Source organism: Gorilla gorilla, chromosome 2 (assembly GCF_029281585.2).
Source record: "Gorilla gorilla gorilla isolate KB3781 chromosome 2, NHGRI_mGorGor1-v2.1_pri, whole genome shotgun sequence".
NCBI classification, from domain to species: Eukaryota; Metazoa; Chordata; class Mammalia; order Primates; family Hominidae; genus Gorilla; species Gorilla gorilla.
In genome coordinates this window covers 160,992,325-161,012,991 of record NC_086017.1, presented here as the reverse complement: position 1 = coordinate 161,012,991, position 20,667 = coordinate 160,992,325, and the positions used below count along the sequence as shown (strand labels likewise).

General features: G+C 38.4%; 1 protein-coding gene across 4 annotated transcripts in view; it reads right to left on the bottom strand.

The window, feature by feature from the left end:
* The window catches only part of RNF13 (ring finger protein 13), a 214,982-nt gene that overhangs the window by 94,055 nt on the left and 100,260 nt on the right, over window positions 1-20,667 (bottom strand). For all 4 annotated transcript variants that reach the window (XM_055382967.2, XM_019023616.4, XM_004037836.5 and 1 more), the window contains one exon: window positions 17,611-17,691. In XM_055382967.2, the coding sequence (XP_055238942.1) occupies window positions 17,611-17,691 (81 nt within the window). The remainder of the gene's footprint in view (window positions 1-17,610; window positions 17,692-20,667) is intronic.

The following is a 20,667-nucleotide window of genomic DNA, read 5'->3' as shown; positions in this document are numbered from 1 at the left end:
CACCATAATTGTGGTGTGCAATCCACCCATAACTCTAGCTATGTCCAGAAGACAAATCTATTTAAAACAATTGTTTAAAAAAAGAAAAACAAAAAAAATTATAGCTACAGCAACATAGTAAGAGATAGGTAATATAAAAATAGGTGAACTGAGACAACTAAAAGCCAAAATGTGAGGGATACAGTTAAAGTGTAGAATTTTTTTTTCATTTTCCTTTGTTTCTATTCTTTTCTATGTCACTTAAAATGTCACCCTTTAAATTACTTGTTATAAGATGGCTTTATAAGCCTCATAGTAATGACAATGCAAAAACCTGTAACAGATTCACTAAAAATAAAAAGCAATGAATTTAAAAGTACTATCAGAGAAAATAACCACAAAGGAAGACAGTAAGAAAGGAAGAGAAAAATTACAATACAAAAAACAATCAACAAAATGGCAGTAAAAGTCCTAACTCATCAGTAACACTAAATGTAAATGGAATCCATTCTCCAATTAAAAGGCACAGAATGGCTGGATGGATAAAGAAACAAGACCCAATACAATGCTGCTTACAAAAAAACCACTTCACCTATAAAGATACACATAGTCCAAAAGTGAAGAGTGAAAAATGAAATTCCAGTAGTAGCTATACTTATATCAGATAAAACAGACTACAAATCATCAAACAGTGTAAAAAGAGACAAGAGGCCGGGTGCGGTCGCTCTTGCCTATAATTCCAGCACTTTGGGAGGCCGAGGCGGGTGGATCACAAGGTCAAGAGATCAACACCATCCTGGCTAACACGTGAAACCCCATCTCTACTAAAAATACAAAAAAATTAGCCGGGCGTGGTGGTGGGCGCCTGTAGTCCCAGCTACTAGGGAGGCTGAGGCAGGAGAATGGTGTGAACCCGGGAGGCAGAGCTTGCAGTGAGCCGAGATAGGGCCACTGCACTCCAGCCTGGGTGACAGAGCAAGACTCTGTCTCAAAAAAAAAAAAAAAAAAAAAAAGAGACAAAGAAGGTCACTATATATGATAAAGGGGTCAATTCTGCAAGACGATATAACAATTATAACTATTTATGCACCCAATATGGGGCAGCCAAGTATATGCAGCAAACATAAACAGATCCAAAGGGAGAGAGAGACTACAATACAATAATAGTAGGGAACTTTAGCACACCACTTTCAGAAATGTACAGATCATCCAGACAGAAAATCAACAAAGAATCAATAACCAAAAGTCCCGACGTTTACAGAACATCTCACCCAACAGTTATAGAAAAGACATTATTTTTATCAGCACATGGAAGATTTTCAGAATATATCATATCTTAGGCCACAAAACAAGTCTGAAAATTTCAAAAAGTAGCAATCATACCACTATCTTTTCTGGCCACACTAGACTACAATAACAAGAAGAACCTTGGAAACTTCACAAATACATGGCAAGTAAACAAAATGTTCCTGAATAACCAATGGGTGAATAAAGAAATTAAGAAAAGAAATTTAAAATTTCCTGAAACAAATGAAAATGAAACTACTACATACTACAATATAGGGGATACAGCAAAAGCAGTATTAAGAGGGAAGTTTATAGTAATAAACGTGTCAGAGGTGTCTGAACCAGATCAACTCCATCTTGAATAGGAGCTGGGTAAAATGAGACTGAGACCTACTAGGCTGCACTCCCAGATGGTTAAAGCATTCTAAGTCACAGAATGAGATAAGAGGTCAGCACTAGACACAGGTCATAAAGACCTTGCTGATAAAATAGGTTACAATAAAGAAGTCAGCTAAAATCCACCAAAACCAAGATGGTGACTTGAGTGACCTCTGGTCTTCCTCACTGCTACACTCCCACCAGCGCCATGACACTTTACAAATGCCACGGCAACTTCAGGAAGTTACCTATATGGTCTAAAAAGGGGAGGCATAAATAATCTACCCCTTGTTTAGCATATCATCAAGAAATAATCATAAAAATGGGCAACCAGCAGCCCTCCAGGCTGTTCTGTCTATGGAGTAGTCATTGTTTTATTCCTTTACTTTCTTAATAAACTTGCTTTCACTTTGCACTGCAGACTTGTCCTGAATTCTTTCTTGTGTGAGATCCAAGGACCCTCTCTTGGGGTCTGGATCAGGATCCCTTTCCTGTAACACTACCAGTGCCATGACAGTTTACAGATGTCATGAGGTCAGGAAATTACCCTATATGGTCTAAAAAGGGAAGGCAGAAATAATCCCACCCCTTGTTTGGCATATCATCAAGAAATAATCATAAAAATGGCCAACCAGGAGCCCTCTGGGCTGCTGTGTCTACGGGGTAGCCATTGTTTTATTCCCTTATTTTCCTAATAAACTTGCTTTCACTTTACTCTATAGACTCACCCTGAATTCTTTCTTGCACGAGATCCAAGAACTCTCTTTTGGGGTCTAGATCGGGACCCCTTTCCTGTAACAAATGCTTATATCAAAAAAGCATAAAGATTTCAAATAAACCACCTAACAATGAACCTCAAGGAACTAGAAAAACAACACCAAATGCAACCCAAAATTAGTAGACAGAAAGAAAGCTCATCTATTCCAATTTTTTTGTATACAGAAAAATACAAAATTACAAAAATACAAAAAATACAAAAATTAGCTGGCTGTAGAGGTGCATGCCTGTAGTCCCAACTACTTGGGAGGCTAAAGTAGGAGGATTGCTTGAGGCCAGGAGTGGAAGGCTGCAGTAAGCCATGATCACACCACTGCACTTCATCTTGGGAAACAGAGTGAGACTCTCTCTCTCAAAAAAACGAAACAGGAGGGTATAGGGCTGGTCAATGAACAAGACAGCTTTTGAGGTTATATCTTAAATATTCCTGTTTTTACTATTAATGGTGATGATTATTACAACAAATATAATGTCTGTTTTATACATATATATATGTATATATATATCACCAAAACATCTAGAAAGAAGTTTCATGAATGTGTTGAAAGGGTTAGCCCCTTCGCATAGGCTCCAGTCTACTGTAACCATTGATAAGTACCACTTCTGCAGACAGCCAGAAAAGACACTTTTATGGAGATGCTTGTTTTTATTTTTTTTTATTTCTTAGATCACACTGGTTAAGGAGAAATATACTCCAAATGCCTAATTTTTCTTCTCTTGGTTTTGGAATTTTGGTTGTCCCATCTAAATACAATATATCTTATTAAACATCCACTATACCTTTCTTTATATCATCAGAATAACCTGATTGCAAATAAAATTTCATTTACATATAAATTAATAACTATCTTCTCCCAAAGTTTACTACTTCAAATTAATCTGCAGACATAAATAGTTTGCTAGTGACCTCAACATTAAAAGAAAAAAGGAGGGAGGGATGGCAACAAATCATAGTGTCCAGAATAAAGCTAGGAAATATGATCAATAATTTCTTTTTTATTTGAGCTGATATGGAGAGATTTAAGCAAAGGGAAATCATAAAAGATACAGTTGACATTCTTTTTGTCTTTATCAAATTTAGTTCTTAATAACAATAGCATAATTGGCAAACATTTAATGACTATAACCTTCAGTTTTCTTTTACTTAACACAGTACTGATTTGTCAGGATTTTGATTTTATGATATTCCAGCTCTGTGAAGAAAAGGTCATCTGGTGTGTGCCTCTCATTTGGTACACACAGATAATGTGTGTTCACTCAATGGATATGATACCTTGACATTTTAGAAAACAAAATGAATGTGCGCTCTAGAGGACAATGCCTTTTAATTGATACGTTACTGTCTTGATGCGTTTATACTGCTATAAAGGAATACCTGAGGCTGGGTAATTTGTAAAGAGGTTTATTTGGCTCATAGTTCTGCAGGCTATACAAGAAAGCACACATACACACACACACAAAAGGCATGGCACCAGCATCTGTTTCTGATGGCCTGCTTCCACTCATGCATAGTGGAAGCTGAAGGGGAGCCTGCGTGAGAAGAGATCACATGATGAGAGAGGAGAAGAGACGGGCCAGACTCTTGAACAACTAGCTCGTACAGGAACTAAGAGTGAGAATTCATTCATTACAGCAGAAGTCACCAAGCCATTCATGAGGGATCCACTTCCCTGACCCAAACATCCTCCCATTGTGCCTTACCTCCAACACTAGGGATCAGATTTCAACATAAGGATCAAATATCCAAACTATGGTAGTTACATTCATACTAATACTACAACCACATCATCATTCTAAAAAAATTAAAAGCCCTCTCCCTCTCCCTCTCCCCACGGTCTCCCTCTCCCTCTCTTTCCATGGTCTCCCTCTGATGCCGAGCCGAAGCTGGACGGTACTGCTGCCATCTTAGCTCACTGCAACCTCCCTGCATGATTCTCCTGCCTCAGCCTGCCGAGTGCCTGCGACTGCAGGCGCGCGACGCCACGCCTGACTGGTTTTCGTATTTTTTTGGTGGAGACGGGGTTTCACTGTGTTGGCCGGGCTGGCCTCCAGCTCCTAACCGCGAGTGATCTGCCAGCCTCGGCCTCCCGAGGTGCCGGGATTGCAGCCTCTGCCCGGCCGCCACCCCGTCTGGGAAGTGAGGAGCGTCTCCGCCTGGCCACCCATCGTCTGGGATGTGAGGAGCCCCTCTGCCTGGCTGCCCAGTCTGGAAAGTGAGGAGCCTCTCTGCCTGGCCGCCATCCCATCTAGGAAGTGAGGAGCGCCTCTTCCCGGCCGCCATCACATCTGGGAAGTGAGGAGTGTCTCTGCCCGGCCGCCCATCGTCTAAGATGTGGGGAGCACCTCTGCCCCGCCGCCCCGTCTGGGATGTGAGGAGCGTCTCTGCCCGGCCGCCCCGTCTGAGAAGTGAGGAGCCCCTCCGCCCGGCAGCCGCCCCGTCTGAGAAGTGAGGAGCCCCTCCGCCCAGCAGCCACCCCGTCTGGGAAGTGAGGAGCGTCTCCGCCCGGCAGCCACCTTGTCCGGGAGGGAGGTGGGGAATCAGCCCGCCGCCCGGCCAGCCGCCCCGTCCAGGAGGGAGGTGGGGGGGTCAGCCCCCCACCCGGCCAGCCACCCCGGCCCGAAGGGAGGTGGGGGGATCAGCCCCCCGTCCGGAAGGGAGGTGGGGGGATCAGCCCCCCGCCTGGCCAGCCGCCCCGTCCGGGAGGTGAGGGGCGCCTCTGCCCGGCGGCCCCTACTGGGAAGTGAGGAGCCCCTCTGCGCGGCCAGCCGCCCCGTCAGGGAGGGAGGTGGGGGGGTCAGCCCCCTGCCCGGCCAGCCGCCCAGTCCGGGAGGGAGGTGGGGGGTCAGCCCCCCGCCCGGCCAGCCACCCTGTCCGGGAGGTGAGGGGCGCCTCTGCCTGGCTGCCCCTACTGGGAAGTGAGGAGCCCCTCTGCCCGGCCAGCCGCCCCGTCCGGGAGGGAGGTGGGGAGGTCAGCCCCCCGCCCGGCCAGCCGCCCCGTCCGGGAGGGAGGTGGGGGGGTCAGCCCCCCGCCCGGCCAGCCGCCCTGTCCGGGAGGTGAGGGGCGCCTCTGCCTGGCCGCCCCTACTGGGAAGTGAGGAGCCCCTCTGCCCGGCCAGCCGCTCCGTCCGGGAGGGAGGTGGGGGGGTCAGCCCCCCGCCCGGCCAGCCGCCCCGTCCGGGAGGTGAGGGGCGCCTCTGCCCGGCCGCCCCTACTGGGAAGTGAGGAGCCCCTCTGCCCGGCCACCACCCCGTCTGGGAGGTGTACCCAGCAGCTCGAGAACGGGCCATGATGACAATGGCGGTTTTGTGGAATAGAAAGGGGGGAAAGGTGGGGAAAAGACTGAGAAATCGGATGGTTGCCGTGTCTGTGTAGAAAGAGGTAGACATGGGAGACTTTTCACTTTGTTCTGTACTAAGAAAAATTCTTCTGCCTTGGGATCCTGTTGATCTGTGACCTTACCCCCATCCCTGTGCTCTCTGAAACATGTGCTGTATCCACTCAGGGTTGAATGGATTAAGGGCGGTGCAAGATGTGCTTTGTTAAACAGATACTTGAAGGCAGCATGCTCCTTAAGAGTCATCACCACTCCCTAATCTCAAGTACCCAGGGACACAAACACTGCAGAAGGCCGCAGGGTCCTCTGCCTAGGAAAACCAGAGAACTTTGTTCACTTGTTTATCTGCTGACCTTCCCTCCACTATTGTCCTGTGACCCTGCCAAATCCCCCTCTGCGAGAAACACCCAAGAATGATCAATAAAAAATAAAAATAAAAAATAAAAAATAAAATTCCAAACATTGCCATTCCAGCTACATGCAACAAAATAATTTCTCTAAAAACAAGAATTCTAAGTGGATTGTGCTTACACTAGCAATCCATGTCCTCTACAATTGCCATATAATCAGTACAACCCAGTAAAGAATATTTATGCATAATTCATATTCTATAGTATTTGACAAATCCTGTAAAAACATAAAGAGGTTAAATGTAATAACTACAGAATTCTTAACAAAATCTTTGACAGCAAGAGTTCAGAAACAAATACAAAAAGTAAATCCATGAAAACTTAACAGGCATCAGAAAAATTCTCCTTTAGTATTATGAACAAATGTAGCCCGGGTCTGGTGGCTCACACCTGTAATCCCAGTACTTTGGGAGGCCGAGGCAGGCAGATCACCTGAGGTCAGGAGTTCAAGACCAGCCTAGCCAATACGGTCAAACCCTGTCTCTACTAAAAATACAAAAATTAGCCAGGCGTGGTGGTACACGCCTGTAATCCCAGCTACGCAGGAAGCTGAGGCACGACAATTGCTTGAACCCAGGAGGTGTAGGTTGCAGTGAGCTGAGATTGCACCACTGCACTCCAGCCTGCATGACAGAGCGAGCCTCCATCTTAAAAAATAAAAAAAAAGAATCAAGACTAAGAGGAATTCTTTGGTAATGAAACAAAAAACATACTGTTTTCCAAAACATAACAAACACAACCACAACAAAAAAGACCCTCACTCATTCATTACTTACCACAGCACTTGCCATTTGCAATTTGTCATTATAACTCAGTTTATAGTTGAACACAACCTGGTTAATTAAAGTTGATACAATTTGCTTATCAATCTGATTAAAGGGATCATAATGATGGAAATGGTCAGATCCTAACTAGAGGAATTATTTCAGTATTCAGAATTCAAAGAGAATGGCAACTGGCAAGAAGGGATAGTGCAGGCAAACAAAAGTAGGGAGAACAATTACAATACCTTAATAAGGGTACTGTCATTGCCATTAGTTATTCTGTTAATTTCAAAGGTGACGATTACTCATTCATTTATTTCATGAAACAGGGAATATATCAAATGTAAAATATAATGAATTATTTTATTACTTATCACTTACAGAAGAAGGGAGATATTACTAAACTCATCAAAGTGGCTGGACATTCTTTTATACCAGCAGTATATAAAAGTACCTGGTTTCACATCCTTGCCAGTTGTGGATATTGTTAGACTCCTACTTTTACTAATTTGATGAGTGTGAATTGGCATCTAGTTATAATGTATACAAGGAGACATATTTAAAAGATGTTCACTAAAAAAGAAAGTAAAAAACTGGCATCTACCAGCAAATGAATGAAAAAATAAATTGTGGCATATTCATAAAATGCAGTATGCAACAGTTAAAATGAATTAGGAATATGTAATAACAAAAATTTCAAATATAGTGTTAGATAAAAAAGCAAGTTTTAAAACCACAGCAAAGAAAATTTAAATGGAAGCACAACGTTTATAGATGTATATATGGTAGAAAAAATATATACATGTATGTTTTATAACATAAATAGGAAAGATACACGTAAGTTTCAGGATAATGATCATCTATAAGGAGCGAGGTAAGGGAACAGAATATGGTAGGATAAAAAGGATGTTTCAGTAGTATCTGTAATATTTTATTTCTTCTTTCAAAAAAATAGTAAAATATTAACCTCTAGGTAGCAGATATACAGGATGCTCTGTTATTCTCATACTCTAGTCTATGCTTGAAATATTTCAATTTTTAAAAAGTGAAAGCAATCTAAATGTCCAATGACACAAGGGATTGGTTACATTATGGTGTAATTTAAGTACTATAATAAATTGTATAATTTTGAATGATGATATGAATGTATAGATTTTTATATGGGAAGATATCCATGATATTGGATATGCCATCCAACATATTGCCAATTTTTTTAAGTTGCAAAATAACACATATAAGTGCATAAAATGAAGGCATGAATGTGTCTACATAAGTTCACACAGTTGTACCCAAACGTCTACCATTATAATCTTTAATTGTAGAATTATGTATGATTTTCATATTCTTTTAAAACTTTATTGGCATTTAATATTTTATATATTTATGGGGTGTGTGTGATAATTTGTTACATGCATAAAATGTGTAATGATCAAGTCAGGATACTTGAGGAACCTATTACCTTGAGTATTTATCATTTCTATGTGTTGAGAACATTTCAAGTTCTGTCTTCCAGCAACTTCAAAATATACTTAATACATTATCGCTAACTATAGTCACCCTACTCTGTTATCAAACATTAGAACTTATACCTTCTATCTAACTGCATGTTTGTACCCACTGACCAACCTTTCTTCATCTCCCCCTCTCAACCACATCTTTTTCTCACCCTCTGGTATCTATCAATCTACTCTCAACCTCCATAAGATCAACTTTTTTAGCTCCTACAAATGAGTGAGAACATTGGATATTTGTTCTTTCTCTGCCTGTATAATTCCACTTGACATAATAATCTCTAATTCCATTCATGTTGTGACAAATGACATGGTTTCATTCTTTTTTACAGCCAAATAGTATTACATTCCATATATATACTTTTTTTAATCCATTCATCTATTCATGGACAGTAGGTTGATTCCACATCTTGGCTATTGTGAATAGTGACATAATAAACATGCAAGTGCAGGTATCCCTTTGATACACTTCTTTTCCTTTGGATAAATACCCAGTGGTGGGACTGCTGGGTCCTATGGTAGTGCTATATTTAGTTCTCCCCTACCCCCTTTTTAGTTTTTTTTTTGAAATCTCCATACCGTTTTCCACAGTAGTTGTACTAATTTACATTCCCACCAACAGTGTATGAGTTCCCTCTTCTCTGAATCCTTGCCAAAATCTGTCTTTTTTTTGTCATTTTAATAATAGTCATCCTAACTGGATTAAGATGCTATCTCGCTGTGGTTTTGATTTACATTTCCCTGATGATTAGTGATGTTAAACATTTTTTTCATATGCCCGTTGGCCATTTGTATGTCTTCTTTTGAAAAATATCTGTTTAGATCATTTGCCCTTATTCAAATCAGACTGTCTTTTTGCTGCTGAGATGTTCAAATTCCTTATATATTCTGGATATTAGTCCCCTGTCACATGGAGAGTTTGCAAATATCTTCTCCCATTCAACAGGTTGTCTCTTCACTCTGTTGACTCCTTTGCTGTGCAAAAGCTTTTTAGTTCAATATAGCATCATTTGTCTATTTTTCTTTTTGTTGTCTGTGCTTTTGTGATTTTAGCTGTAAAATCTTTGCCTAGATCAATGCCCTGAAGTGTTTTCCATATGTTTTCTTCCAATAGTTTTATAGTTTTGGGGCTTTAATTCTTTAATCCATCTTGAGTTGATTTTTGTATATGGTCAGAGATGAGGGTTCAGTTTCATTCTTCTGCATATGGATATCCAATTTTCCCAGCATTCTTTATTGAAGAGACTGCCCTTTCCCCAGTGTATGTTCTTGGCACCTTTGTCAATAATCATTTGGCCATAAATACGTGAATTTACTTCTGGATCCTCTACTCTGTAGCATTGGTCTATGTGCCTGTTTTTATATCAGTACCATACTGTTTTGGTTCTTACAGCCTTGTTATATGTATGTGTGTGCATAATATGTATATATGTGTGTATATATTATGTATAAATACATTATATATACACATTTTATATATATATATATATATATATATTTTTTTTTTTTTTTGGTAGATGGAGTCTCTCTCTGTTGCCCAGGCTGGGGTGCAGTGGCATGATCTCAGCTCACTGCAACCTGCATCTCCGTTCAATGATTCTCCTGCCTCAGCCTCCTGAGTAGCTGGGACTACAGGAGCCCACCACCATGCCTGGCTAATTTTGTATTTTTAGTAGAGATGGGGTTTCACCATGTTGGTCAGGCTGGTCTCGAACTCCTGACCTCAAATGCTCCACCCGCCTCGGGCTCCCTAAGTGCTGGGATTACAGGTGTGAGCCACCACACCTGGTTGCCTTGTAATATATTTTGATGTCAGGTAGTGTGATGTCTCCAGCTTTGTTCTTTTTGTTCAGGATTTCTTTGGTTATTTGAGGTCTTTTCTGGTTCCATATAAATTTTAAGATAGTTTTTTCTATTTCTGTGAAAAATGACATTGATATTTTGAAAGAAATTTCATTGAATCTGTAGACTGCTTTAGGCAGTATGGTCATTTTAATTATACCAGTTCTACTCCATGAGCCATATTCTTTTTCATATCTATATCATCTTAATTTTAATGGTGAGCATGTATCACTCTTCTAATGAGAAAAATATTTTTTCATGAGCAGAAGAATAAAAAATTAGCTATATTGAACTGAGAAAGCCAGTAAGAAAATCTAATAAAAACTACTAAGTGAACAAAAAAGATGCCCAGTAATGCAATGAGAAAATGAAGGGAGTGTGCTGATTTATGAAATCAAAAACCTGAGCCTCCTTTGACTTCCTCTGTGTGTGTGTGTCTTTATCTCTCCTCTTCTCTAAGTGATAATTTGCCATGATGAAACAATTATTTTCCAAATCAAATGAAATGCTATATTCCTGCTTCATTTAATAAATGAATAAGCAACCATTACTTTTTGAAATTAAGAGGAAAGGGTTTATTTTAGAAGCTCAAAATTCACTTCAAAAGTATTCTTTTTATACCATCTAACTATGTGCATGTGAAAATGTCCTTAGATCTTAGAATTCTTATTTCATGTATAACCAGATGGTTTGACTCTTTATTTTGACAATGCTATTTCTTTATTTATCCTTTGAAAAAGGAACTCTGACCTTTGTTTTAGTTTATAAACTGAGGTGATACTGTAACATAAGGGTGAGGAAGTCCAGCACATTGAGCCTTAACCAGGGCTTTCTTCACATCACAAAACTGTGTAAGTGTTCTGAGAGGAAAAATACACTAAGTGGCACTGAGCTTCTTTCCTGCAAAGAAAGCAGGCAAAGGACGTAACACAAATAAAACATCCAAACAACCACATTTCTTTGCAATGTTTGCATTTTCCTTCACCAGGGAAAAAAACTCTCTTCTAATCTCAAGACTTTATATTAAACAAAATCATTTCCTGTAATAAGAATTTTGAAATTAACTGGTAAATTAACTTTCAAAGAACAAGCCTAGTTTGTGGAAAATTAACTGGTGATGATATAAGGCACTAATTTAATGAATAATGATGAGGGGAAATAAATTATACATCATATAAGAAAAACTGCTTATTTGCAACTTTGTTCTGGATAGTAGGAACAGCATAGTCTAGGACAAATCCGCATCCCATGATCTTCATCTCTTCTATCTTCTTCCTCTTCAACATAAAGAATATACCCTGACTACCAGGTTACAAAACACAGTATATGTGGATCACGGCAAATCTAGCTCAAAAGTTGTGTTGCTGAAAATGAGATTTGCCATTGATAATTATACCCAGGTAATCTGACACTTGGCTTACTGATCAAAGCTTCCTTATCAGAGATAAATCTTGTTTTCAATTTTTTAACAATCATTATCTCCTCCACCTATCAAGGCACTTCCTAAAAATATAGAAACAAGAAATCTGGAGAAGCTTGATTCTCCTGAGACTGGCCCTCAATGTGTAACTAAATTATTCCAATTATACTGATAATAAAAAGTATAGCAAGAGACCTTGCTTGCTAGCATTACAAATCTACATGTAAAGTCTTGACTACTGTCTTGGTCTATTTTGTGTTTCTATAACAGCACACCTGAGGCAGGTTATTTATAAAGGAAGGAGTTTTATTTAGCTCATGGTTGTGCAGGCTGTTTAAGAAGCATGGCACTGGCACCTGCTCAGCTTCTGGCGAGGGCTGCATCAAAACATGATGGAGAAGGCCAAAGGAGAAGTGGGCATATGTGAAGAGGGACCAAACCTAAGCAGTGTCCTGGCTTTATAACAACCCTCTCTTGAGGGAACTAATCTATTCCGTTGGAACTAATTCCATCTAGCCAGAGAGAGAATGGCATCAAGCAATTCATGAGGGATCCGCCCCCATGACCCAAACACCTCCCACTGGGCCCCACCTTCCAACACCCCCACAATGGGGATCAAATTTCAACATGTGATTTGGTGGGGACAAAAAAACCATATCCAAACCATAGTAACTACTCAATAATGATTCTTTAATACTTGGTTATCCATTTGAAAAAAGTAAAAATAGAGTCATATGTTACATTATACAATAATAATTCTTGGCCTCCTAAGCATAGAGTGGGGGAAGGGGATGGGGAAAGGTAATCTTTACCAATTTTTTGAGGACGTAGGAAAGTATATTTATACTGCTAAGTAACATTATTTATCTTTTCAAAGACAAAACATGTTTTCCAAAAAGAACAGTTGTATAGTTCTGAATTTTGCCAAAACATATAAATATACTGTTCAAAAGAACTGTAAACTAATTACTAACGGTACTCAAAGGTTACAAGGTCTAAAAAGGTTGTCTGGAAAAGGTAACTTCCTAAACAGCCAATTAAAATATAAACCTACAAACACAGGACTTACCTAGATACAAAAATAAAATCTTTCTTTTAAAACTTCTGTAACACTGATGTGCCATATTTTAATCCATGAAAAGATTTACATTTTTGCATTAAAGTTCAAATAGGTCAAAATTCCTTGGCTTTCTCATTTTCTTATACTTGAATAATAGTATTTTTTAAGATACAGGAGAGGACAGAAAAAGGCTTTAAATACAATTAACCTAATATTGGGGCATATATAAATAGAATGTAAACAGAATTTCAACTGATATGTTATACTATAAATATCTGATGTCTTATAAATGATTCTGATGGAATCCAGGGATGTTATAAAAGCTACAAAATATAGAACATAAATTAGACCTACAAAAACTATCTCACCTAAACTTTCTGGGCAGAGTTTAAAAGTAAGATATTTTGGGCCGGGCATGGTGGCTCACGCCTGTATCCCAGCACTTTGGGAGGCCAAGGTGGGTGGATCATGAAGTCAGAAGATTGAGACCATTCTAGCTAACATGGTGAAAACCCATCTCTACTAAAAATACAAAAAAATTAGCCGTGCGTAGTGGCGGGCGCCTGTAGTCCCAGCTACTTGGGAGGCTGAGGCAGGAGAATGGCGTGAACCCAGGAGGCCGCAGCTTGCAGTGAGCTGGGATCGCGCCACTGCACTCCAGCCTGGGCGACAGAGTGAGACTCTGTCTCAAAAAAAAAAGTAAGATATTTTGGCCAGATGCAGTAGCTCATGCCTACAATCCCATCACTTTAGGAGGCCGAAGCAGGAGGATTGCTTGAAGCCAGGGGTTCGCAACCAGCCTGGGAAACATAGCAAGATTCCATTCCTAAATAAATTTAAAAATTAGCCGAGCACAGTAGCACACTCCCATAGTACTAGCTACACAGGAGCCTGAGGTGGGAGGATGGCTTGAGCCCAGCAGTTGGTGGTTTTAGTGAGCTATGATCATGCCACTGCACTCCAGGCTGGGCAATAGGGCGAGACTCTGTCTCAAAAAAAAAAAAAAAAAGTATTTTTCAGCTAAGTCTCTTAATAACCATATTATATCTTTAAATTAGTTATATTTTTAACGTATTTATTTAATTGGTTTTACAGACATAATACTATAGTGAGCTACCTCACTTCATTATTATCAAGTCCTTGTAAACAAATGTAAATCTTTGCATGGCTGGCATTTTAAATTCTGATTCTGGGCAATGGCAAAACCAGTCATGCAACTATAAAAGCTACCCATAATAATCCAATAATTTTGTTAGAATATTTCACTTCTCTTCTTGCCCTATATTGTCAAGTGCAAAAAGCAGACAGATATCTAACACCATTTTTTTTTTTTTGGTCAGGCAGTGAATAAACAAATTCGTCAACATATCTTTTAAATGTAAACCAAATTTATAGTAGCACAGTAATTGAGGAGCACCAATAAGATTATGCTTATCGAGAATTAATGGAGCTCTTTAAAATAAGCTTATTCAGTAGAAAAGCTCTTCAGTGAGAAGGAATAGTCTGACTCCTTATGATAGAATGAAAGAAAGGTTGCCAGATCATCATTAGTAATCAGAGAAATGCAAATTAAAACAAGATAATACTTTTGCCCATCAGATTGGCAAGAGTTAGAAAGACTGATAATATCCAGTGTTGGCAAGAGTATAGGGAGATAAGTATTCTCCTACAGTGTTAATGGGAATAAATTAGACAGCCTTTGCAAAGGTAATTTGGCAGTATCTATGAAACTTTTAGATGTACATACCCATTGGTTTCATCAATTCTACTTCCAGACCTCTATCCTAGAGAAATAACAACTTTGGGGGAAAAAAAATACATATATATATATACACACACATATATATGCACACACATATACATGTATATATATACACATATATACGTATATATGTATTTTTAATATATAAATGTAAAGATACATATATATTTTTTAATGCATAAATGTAAAAATACATATATATGTATTTTTTAAGAGGAAATTACTAATAAACTATGATCATTCATATTACAGAATACCATGCAGTGCTTAACAGGAACATACTAGATTTATAGATCCCGCTGTGGAAAGAGCTCTAAAACAGAAGAAGTAAGGGAATCAAACTGCAGAGTAGTTATTTATTTATTTTTATTTTTGAGACAAGGTCTCACTCTGTCGCCCAGGCTGGAGTGCAATGGCTTGATCTCGGCTCACTGCAACCTCACCTTCCTGGGTTCAAGCGATTCTCCCACCTCAGCTTCCCAAGTAGCTGAGACCACAGGCTTGCGCCACCATGCCCAGCTACTTTTTATATTTTTTGGTAGAGACAGGGTTTCACCATGTTGCTCAGGCTGGTCTCTTGAGCTGAAGTGATCTACCCACCTTGGCCTCCCAGAGTGCTGGGACTGCAGATGTGAGCCACTGCACCCAGCCCAGCCTTGCAGGGTAATTATTGCAGTAGACATCTGTCACTCACGGTGCTCCAAATTTTCTGAACCCACTACGCATTCCACCTTCCCAAAGTAGTCTAAAACAACAAAAATAACAACAACAAAAACCCTACATTGTATTTCCCAGCCTTCCTCATAGCTAGGTATTTCACCAAAATATCAAGTAACTATGTGGCCAAAAGTCTATCACTCAGAAAAATCCAAATGTTGTATTTGGAAATAGACATGTAAGGAAACAGTCTGAAAAAGGGTATCTCTTTGATTAGCTTGGGTGGCAGAAGAGGCCAAATATTGTGAGGTAAAACCACAAAGGCTTCCTGATGAGAGAAAAAATAATGTGGTGTGAGGGTCCATTGGCTGCACCACTCATCTATAAAGCCAGTCCTGCAAGGTGGTTCTGGGTTTTATTCCTGTAACAGTTTAGAAACTGCCTGTCCAGGCTATGATACTCTGAACATCTTTATCCCTTTATAAATCCCTTTCTGGGTAAAACTAGCTAGAGCGGATTCCATTGTAAGAATTAAGAAACTTTTCATATATACAAATGATAATCATTTATGAACTATACATGTTCATAAGTTTATGAACAAAAAAGAATGAAAAAGCATTACATGTTCAGAAAAGGATCTGAAGGCCTGTAAAATCACTGATAATATTTAACTCTGAAGAGGGAAGTGTGACTGCTACATATAGGTAAGGAAAGAATAAAAGAAGGTGTTTCCTTTTTCTTATGTATATTACTTTTCAGTTGAAATATTTTTATGAGAAATAGTCATACAATGCTATGAATTTTTTTTTAATAATTAAAAGTTCAATGCCCCTCCCAGAGGTGTCTGCCATCCTAATTAAGAATAATAGGTTTGTGGTATCTTACTAAGAAATTCTGGCTAGGCACAGTGGCTCATGCCTGAAATACCAGTACTTTGGGAGGCTAAGGTGGGCGGATCACTTGAGCTCAGGAGTTCAAGACCAGCCTGGGCAACATGGCGAAACCCCATCTCTACATAAAAATACAAAAACTAGCCGGGCATGGTGGTGCCCACTTAGTCTCAGCCACTCGGGAGGTTGAGGTGGGAGGATCACTTGAGCCCAGAAGGCGGACGTTGCGGTGAGCCAAGATTGTGCCACTGCTCTCCAGTCTGGGCAACAGAGTGAAACCCTACCTTAAAAAAAAAAAAAAAAAAAGAAAGAAATTTTAAGAAAATTAGAATAAACTGAAAACATTGTGTGATACATATCCACACAACTTCATGAATTCATATAACAAAAAACTAATATTATCTTGGAATGAGAAAGGACTTTCTAACCCCCAGAGGTAGAGGAAAAAGAAGAATTTTTAACTACTTAAACAAAACTTTTGAAATCTTAAAAAAAATTCAAAGATAAACGAAAAACTGAAGAAGGGATAATCTGAAGCATATATGGCAAACAATAAATTGATACTTCCAATATATAAAGAACTCTTACAAAACACAAGGACACTTTCATTTCAAATTGGGCAAAGAGCATTAATAGTCCATTCTCTCTCTCTCTCTCTCTCTCTCTCTCTCTCTCCCTCTCTCTCTCTCACACACACACACAGCAAAAAATATGTTTAAGTTCATTAGATTTTTTAAAATCAAATTAGCAAAAGTTTGATAATATCTAGTATTTAAGAGGGTATAGGGAAAAGGACAGTCTCAGATGTTATTGATGGAATTCTAAATCATTCCAAACTTTTTGGAGGAAGAACTGAAAATACAGAACAAAATTTTAAACATTCATGCCATAAAGCAATTCTACATTTGGAAATGTATCCTATGGAGATAAATGGATGAATACACAAAGACAAAAACATTCATTGTAGCACTGTAATAGTAAAAACTAGACAACCTAAATATCCACTATGAAAAACTAAAGCAATGTTCAAAATCCATACTATTTCATGATATTGCAAAACCATGCAGCTGTTACAATTAATAATGTAAATCCTTACCTATCAGCATGAAAAAACATGATCAAAACATACAATTAAAAGAAAAAGGCAGGTAACCAAATAGCATGTTTCTATTAGTGTTAAATATAGATTTACTGTATATGAAAGCATTTACATATATATGTAAATGTGTGTGTACATATATATATGTACACACACATACATACATCTACAAACATATGCATAGCACATATCCTAAAAAAACAGATCTGAAATGTGATATACCAAAATGTTAAACACAGCTAGTTCAGAATAATACAATCCTAGGTGATTTTCACTTTCTTTCTGATATGTTTTGAATAATCTGACCCTTTACAAATGACTATATATAGGTTTTATAATAATAAATAGTAAGAAATGATTTCATTCTTTAAATAATAAACAATAAAAATCACCTTATTAAATACCTTGTGTCTTTACAATGTATTATCAACTGTCTTACCTTTAAACCTTCAGCTGGAAGTCTATAACCAAATCTTGCAGGGAGGTCATCAAATGTCTGAGATGCATTTTCAAAGTTATACTAAAAATAAAATTTTAAATATTCAAGTTAAGACCAATTTATATATAACATTAAAAACAAAGACTTATTTAATTATGTATAATTATTATTTTGACAATTCTGATTACTATCACAGCTTATCAAAATAAAACAATTTGTAAATGTACATCCACTAAAATAGAAGAAATATATACAATTTACAACATATACAACTGCTTAAATTGGATTATGATTTCAAATATTATCGAGCAGCAACACTAATTCAGCCTACTGTTTTCTGAGTTTTTCCCATAGACAATTTCCTAGCAAGGAATTTTCCAGACAGATCATCTTCCAGGAGGAGTGTTCCATTTTAATTTCTCTGTATTATAAAGGTCTGATTTACTGGAAGAAATTTACAGCATTTCTGGCTCTAGCTATGAAAAATGACTTTCTTTTTGGAAAGAAGCAGCATCATATCATATTTTTAAGGCATGTCAATTTTGTATAAGCTGAACATTTTTATCCAGGGTTGAACACTGAAAAGACCAAATTCAATGAAATACATACACGGAAAAAGCTGGAGGTATTCAAACTCTTTAACAATTTTCCCCCTTCCACACAGATATAGATTCCAAAGCTACAATATTTATTAGTCCTTTACCAAAACAAAACAAAAGTTCTTTGTGCTTTTAGAAGATAACAGTAATGATAATAATTGTGAGATGAGTTTGCTGTATCATTTAATAATGTTCAATTTGCTATACAGAGAGCAAGAGAAACAAGGGAAATGGATGAAACTCAGCATAGATAGTAAACAAGTAACTTTTGAAACACAAGTGAAAATGATGTACTAGAAATTAAGGGAAGTGTTCACAACCTGTAGCACATAAACACACAAAAAAAAGAACACATTTGTTTTGCATATAGACACAAAGGATGGTTTGAAGATAGACAAAAAGGAAGAAAGCAAGAGTGTTATATATAGATAAGAAAAGATGGAAGGATCAAGTAAACCTTAAGTATTCACAAAGCATGGATTAAGTCACACATCCAGATTGATAGCTATGTCATCCCTGAATCAAACACCCATTGGTTAACGCTATCCTAGCCTCTTATGTCATCTGCCAGAGGCATGCAGATAAGCAACTCCACAGTTTAACAGCCAATTACAGCTGTGACCAGTTGCCTTGCATCTCTCCAGTAGAGCAAGCAAATGTTGGATCTAGACACCTTTCATCTGTCAAGTCTCCTTGGCTCACCGTCAACTCAGGTCCTGGTAACCATACCACACTGTCAGCAGGAAAAGTTGATGCAGCATACAGGAAGACTGGACAAACTACAAGTGACCCAGGATTCAGGTAGTGTGGTTCTTGCATCCCACTGGAAACCTATCTTGAGTGTCTTAGCATATCCATCTTATACCTTTGCCTCTCACTGTATGCTTGTAATTAGCTCAGGAAACTGTGTGATTCAAGCATCTAAATGCAGTCACTAAACCTATTCATTCTGTCATTGCTGGGATAATCATCCTAGCAGTGTACTTGGAGGCCATCAAGTATATGTGGTAATTGCTTCAGCGTGATTTCCCATTGCAACAATAATTCATATTTGCAGAGTACTCCATAGTTTACAAAGTACTTCAGAGTTACAAAATGCTTTTAAACCCATTATCACAATCTATCGTTTAATCTCTTAATTAAAACACGTTTAATTGATTTAATTCACCTATGATCAGGTTAATGTTGAACTTGAGAAAAACATTTAATTCCTCCCAGCCAAAGATGCCACTGTAAAATAAAGTAACTTATCTAGATCAATGGAAATAGAATGAGGACAAATACAAATGTGTGTAAGCAGTATTTTTTAATGTACTTTTGAAATTAGGAAATGGGGAATCTACAAACTATACTAAAGTATTCTTTTATCTCTTCCTATTACTTAAGAGTTTCACTATTATAGCTAAAATTATAGAAATAAAATATCTAGCTTGAACTACAGTACTTGTAACACTGAGATGTGGAATAAGTTTTGTTACTGAATGAAACCCTTTTTGAAACTGCTTCGTCTTTCCTTAACAGCAAAATAAGGATTGTTTCACATTGTCTCTTAAAATCATATTGTTTAAAACAAAAAATGTTCCTACAGTGAACAAGACTAACAAAGGTACTTTACATTTTTGGTATAAGGAGGGAGGGGAGCGATGCTCATAAAATTAAAGCATGTTCACTGTTTAAAAATCTGAAGTAGTAGGCTGGATGCGGTGGCTCACACCTGTAATCCTAGCACTTTGGGAGGCCGAGGTGGGCAGATCACCTGAGGTCAGGAGTTCAAGATCAGCCAGGCCAACATGCTGAAACCCCATCTCTACTAAAAATACAAAAATTAGCCAGGCCTGATGGCAAATGCCTGTAATCCCAGCTACTTGCAAGGCTGAGGCAGGAGAGTCACTTGAATCCAGGAGACAGATGTTGCAGGGAGCCAAGATTGCGCCACTGCACAACAGCTTGGGCAACACAGCAAGACTCCATCTCAAAAAAAAAAAAAAAATCTGAAGTAGAAAATAGTTACTCCTCACTAGAATCCCATTCTTAGTGATTACCACATAAGTTTGAGTCCACTTATTTTGAAAAGGTCTTTTCCTTAACCAATTATTTTTCTTGACAGCTTCCTTAACAAAAGGTTTAATTTAATTTAGAAAGTAATAAATATCTAACAATTACTGAGCACTCATTATGTACAGACATCATGCTAAGCACTTTACAGGTAATAATTTATTTAATCCTAACAACAACCCTACAAAGTAGGCCACTATTACTATCATCCTCATTTTACAGATTGACAACAGAATGTTGAAAATAACAAGCTCTGGTAAATTAGAAGAACGAGGATTCTAACCGAGGCAGTCTGGCCACAGAGCCCCAGCCCTTAACCCACTACCCTGCACTGTCCTTCACAAACTCTCACTTTTACAAAGTTAACTGCAACTTAAGAAATGTTAAGTAATCTGCCCAAGGT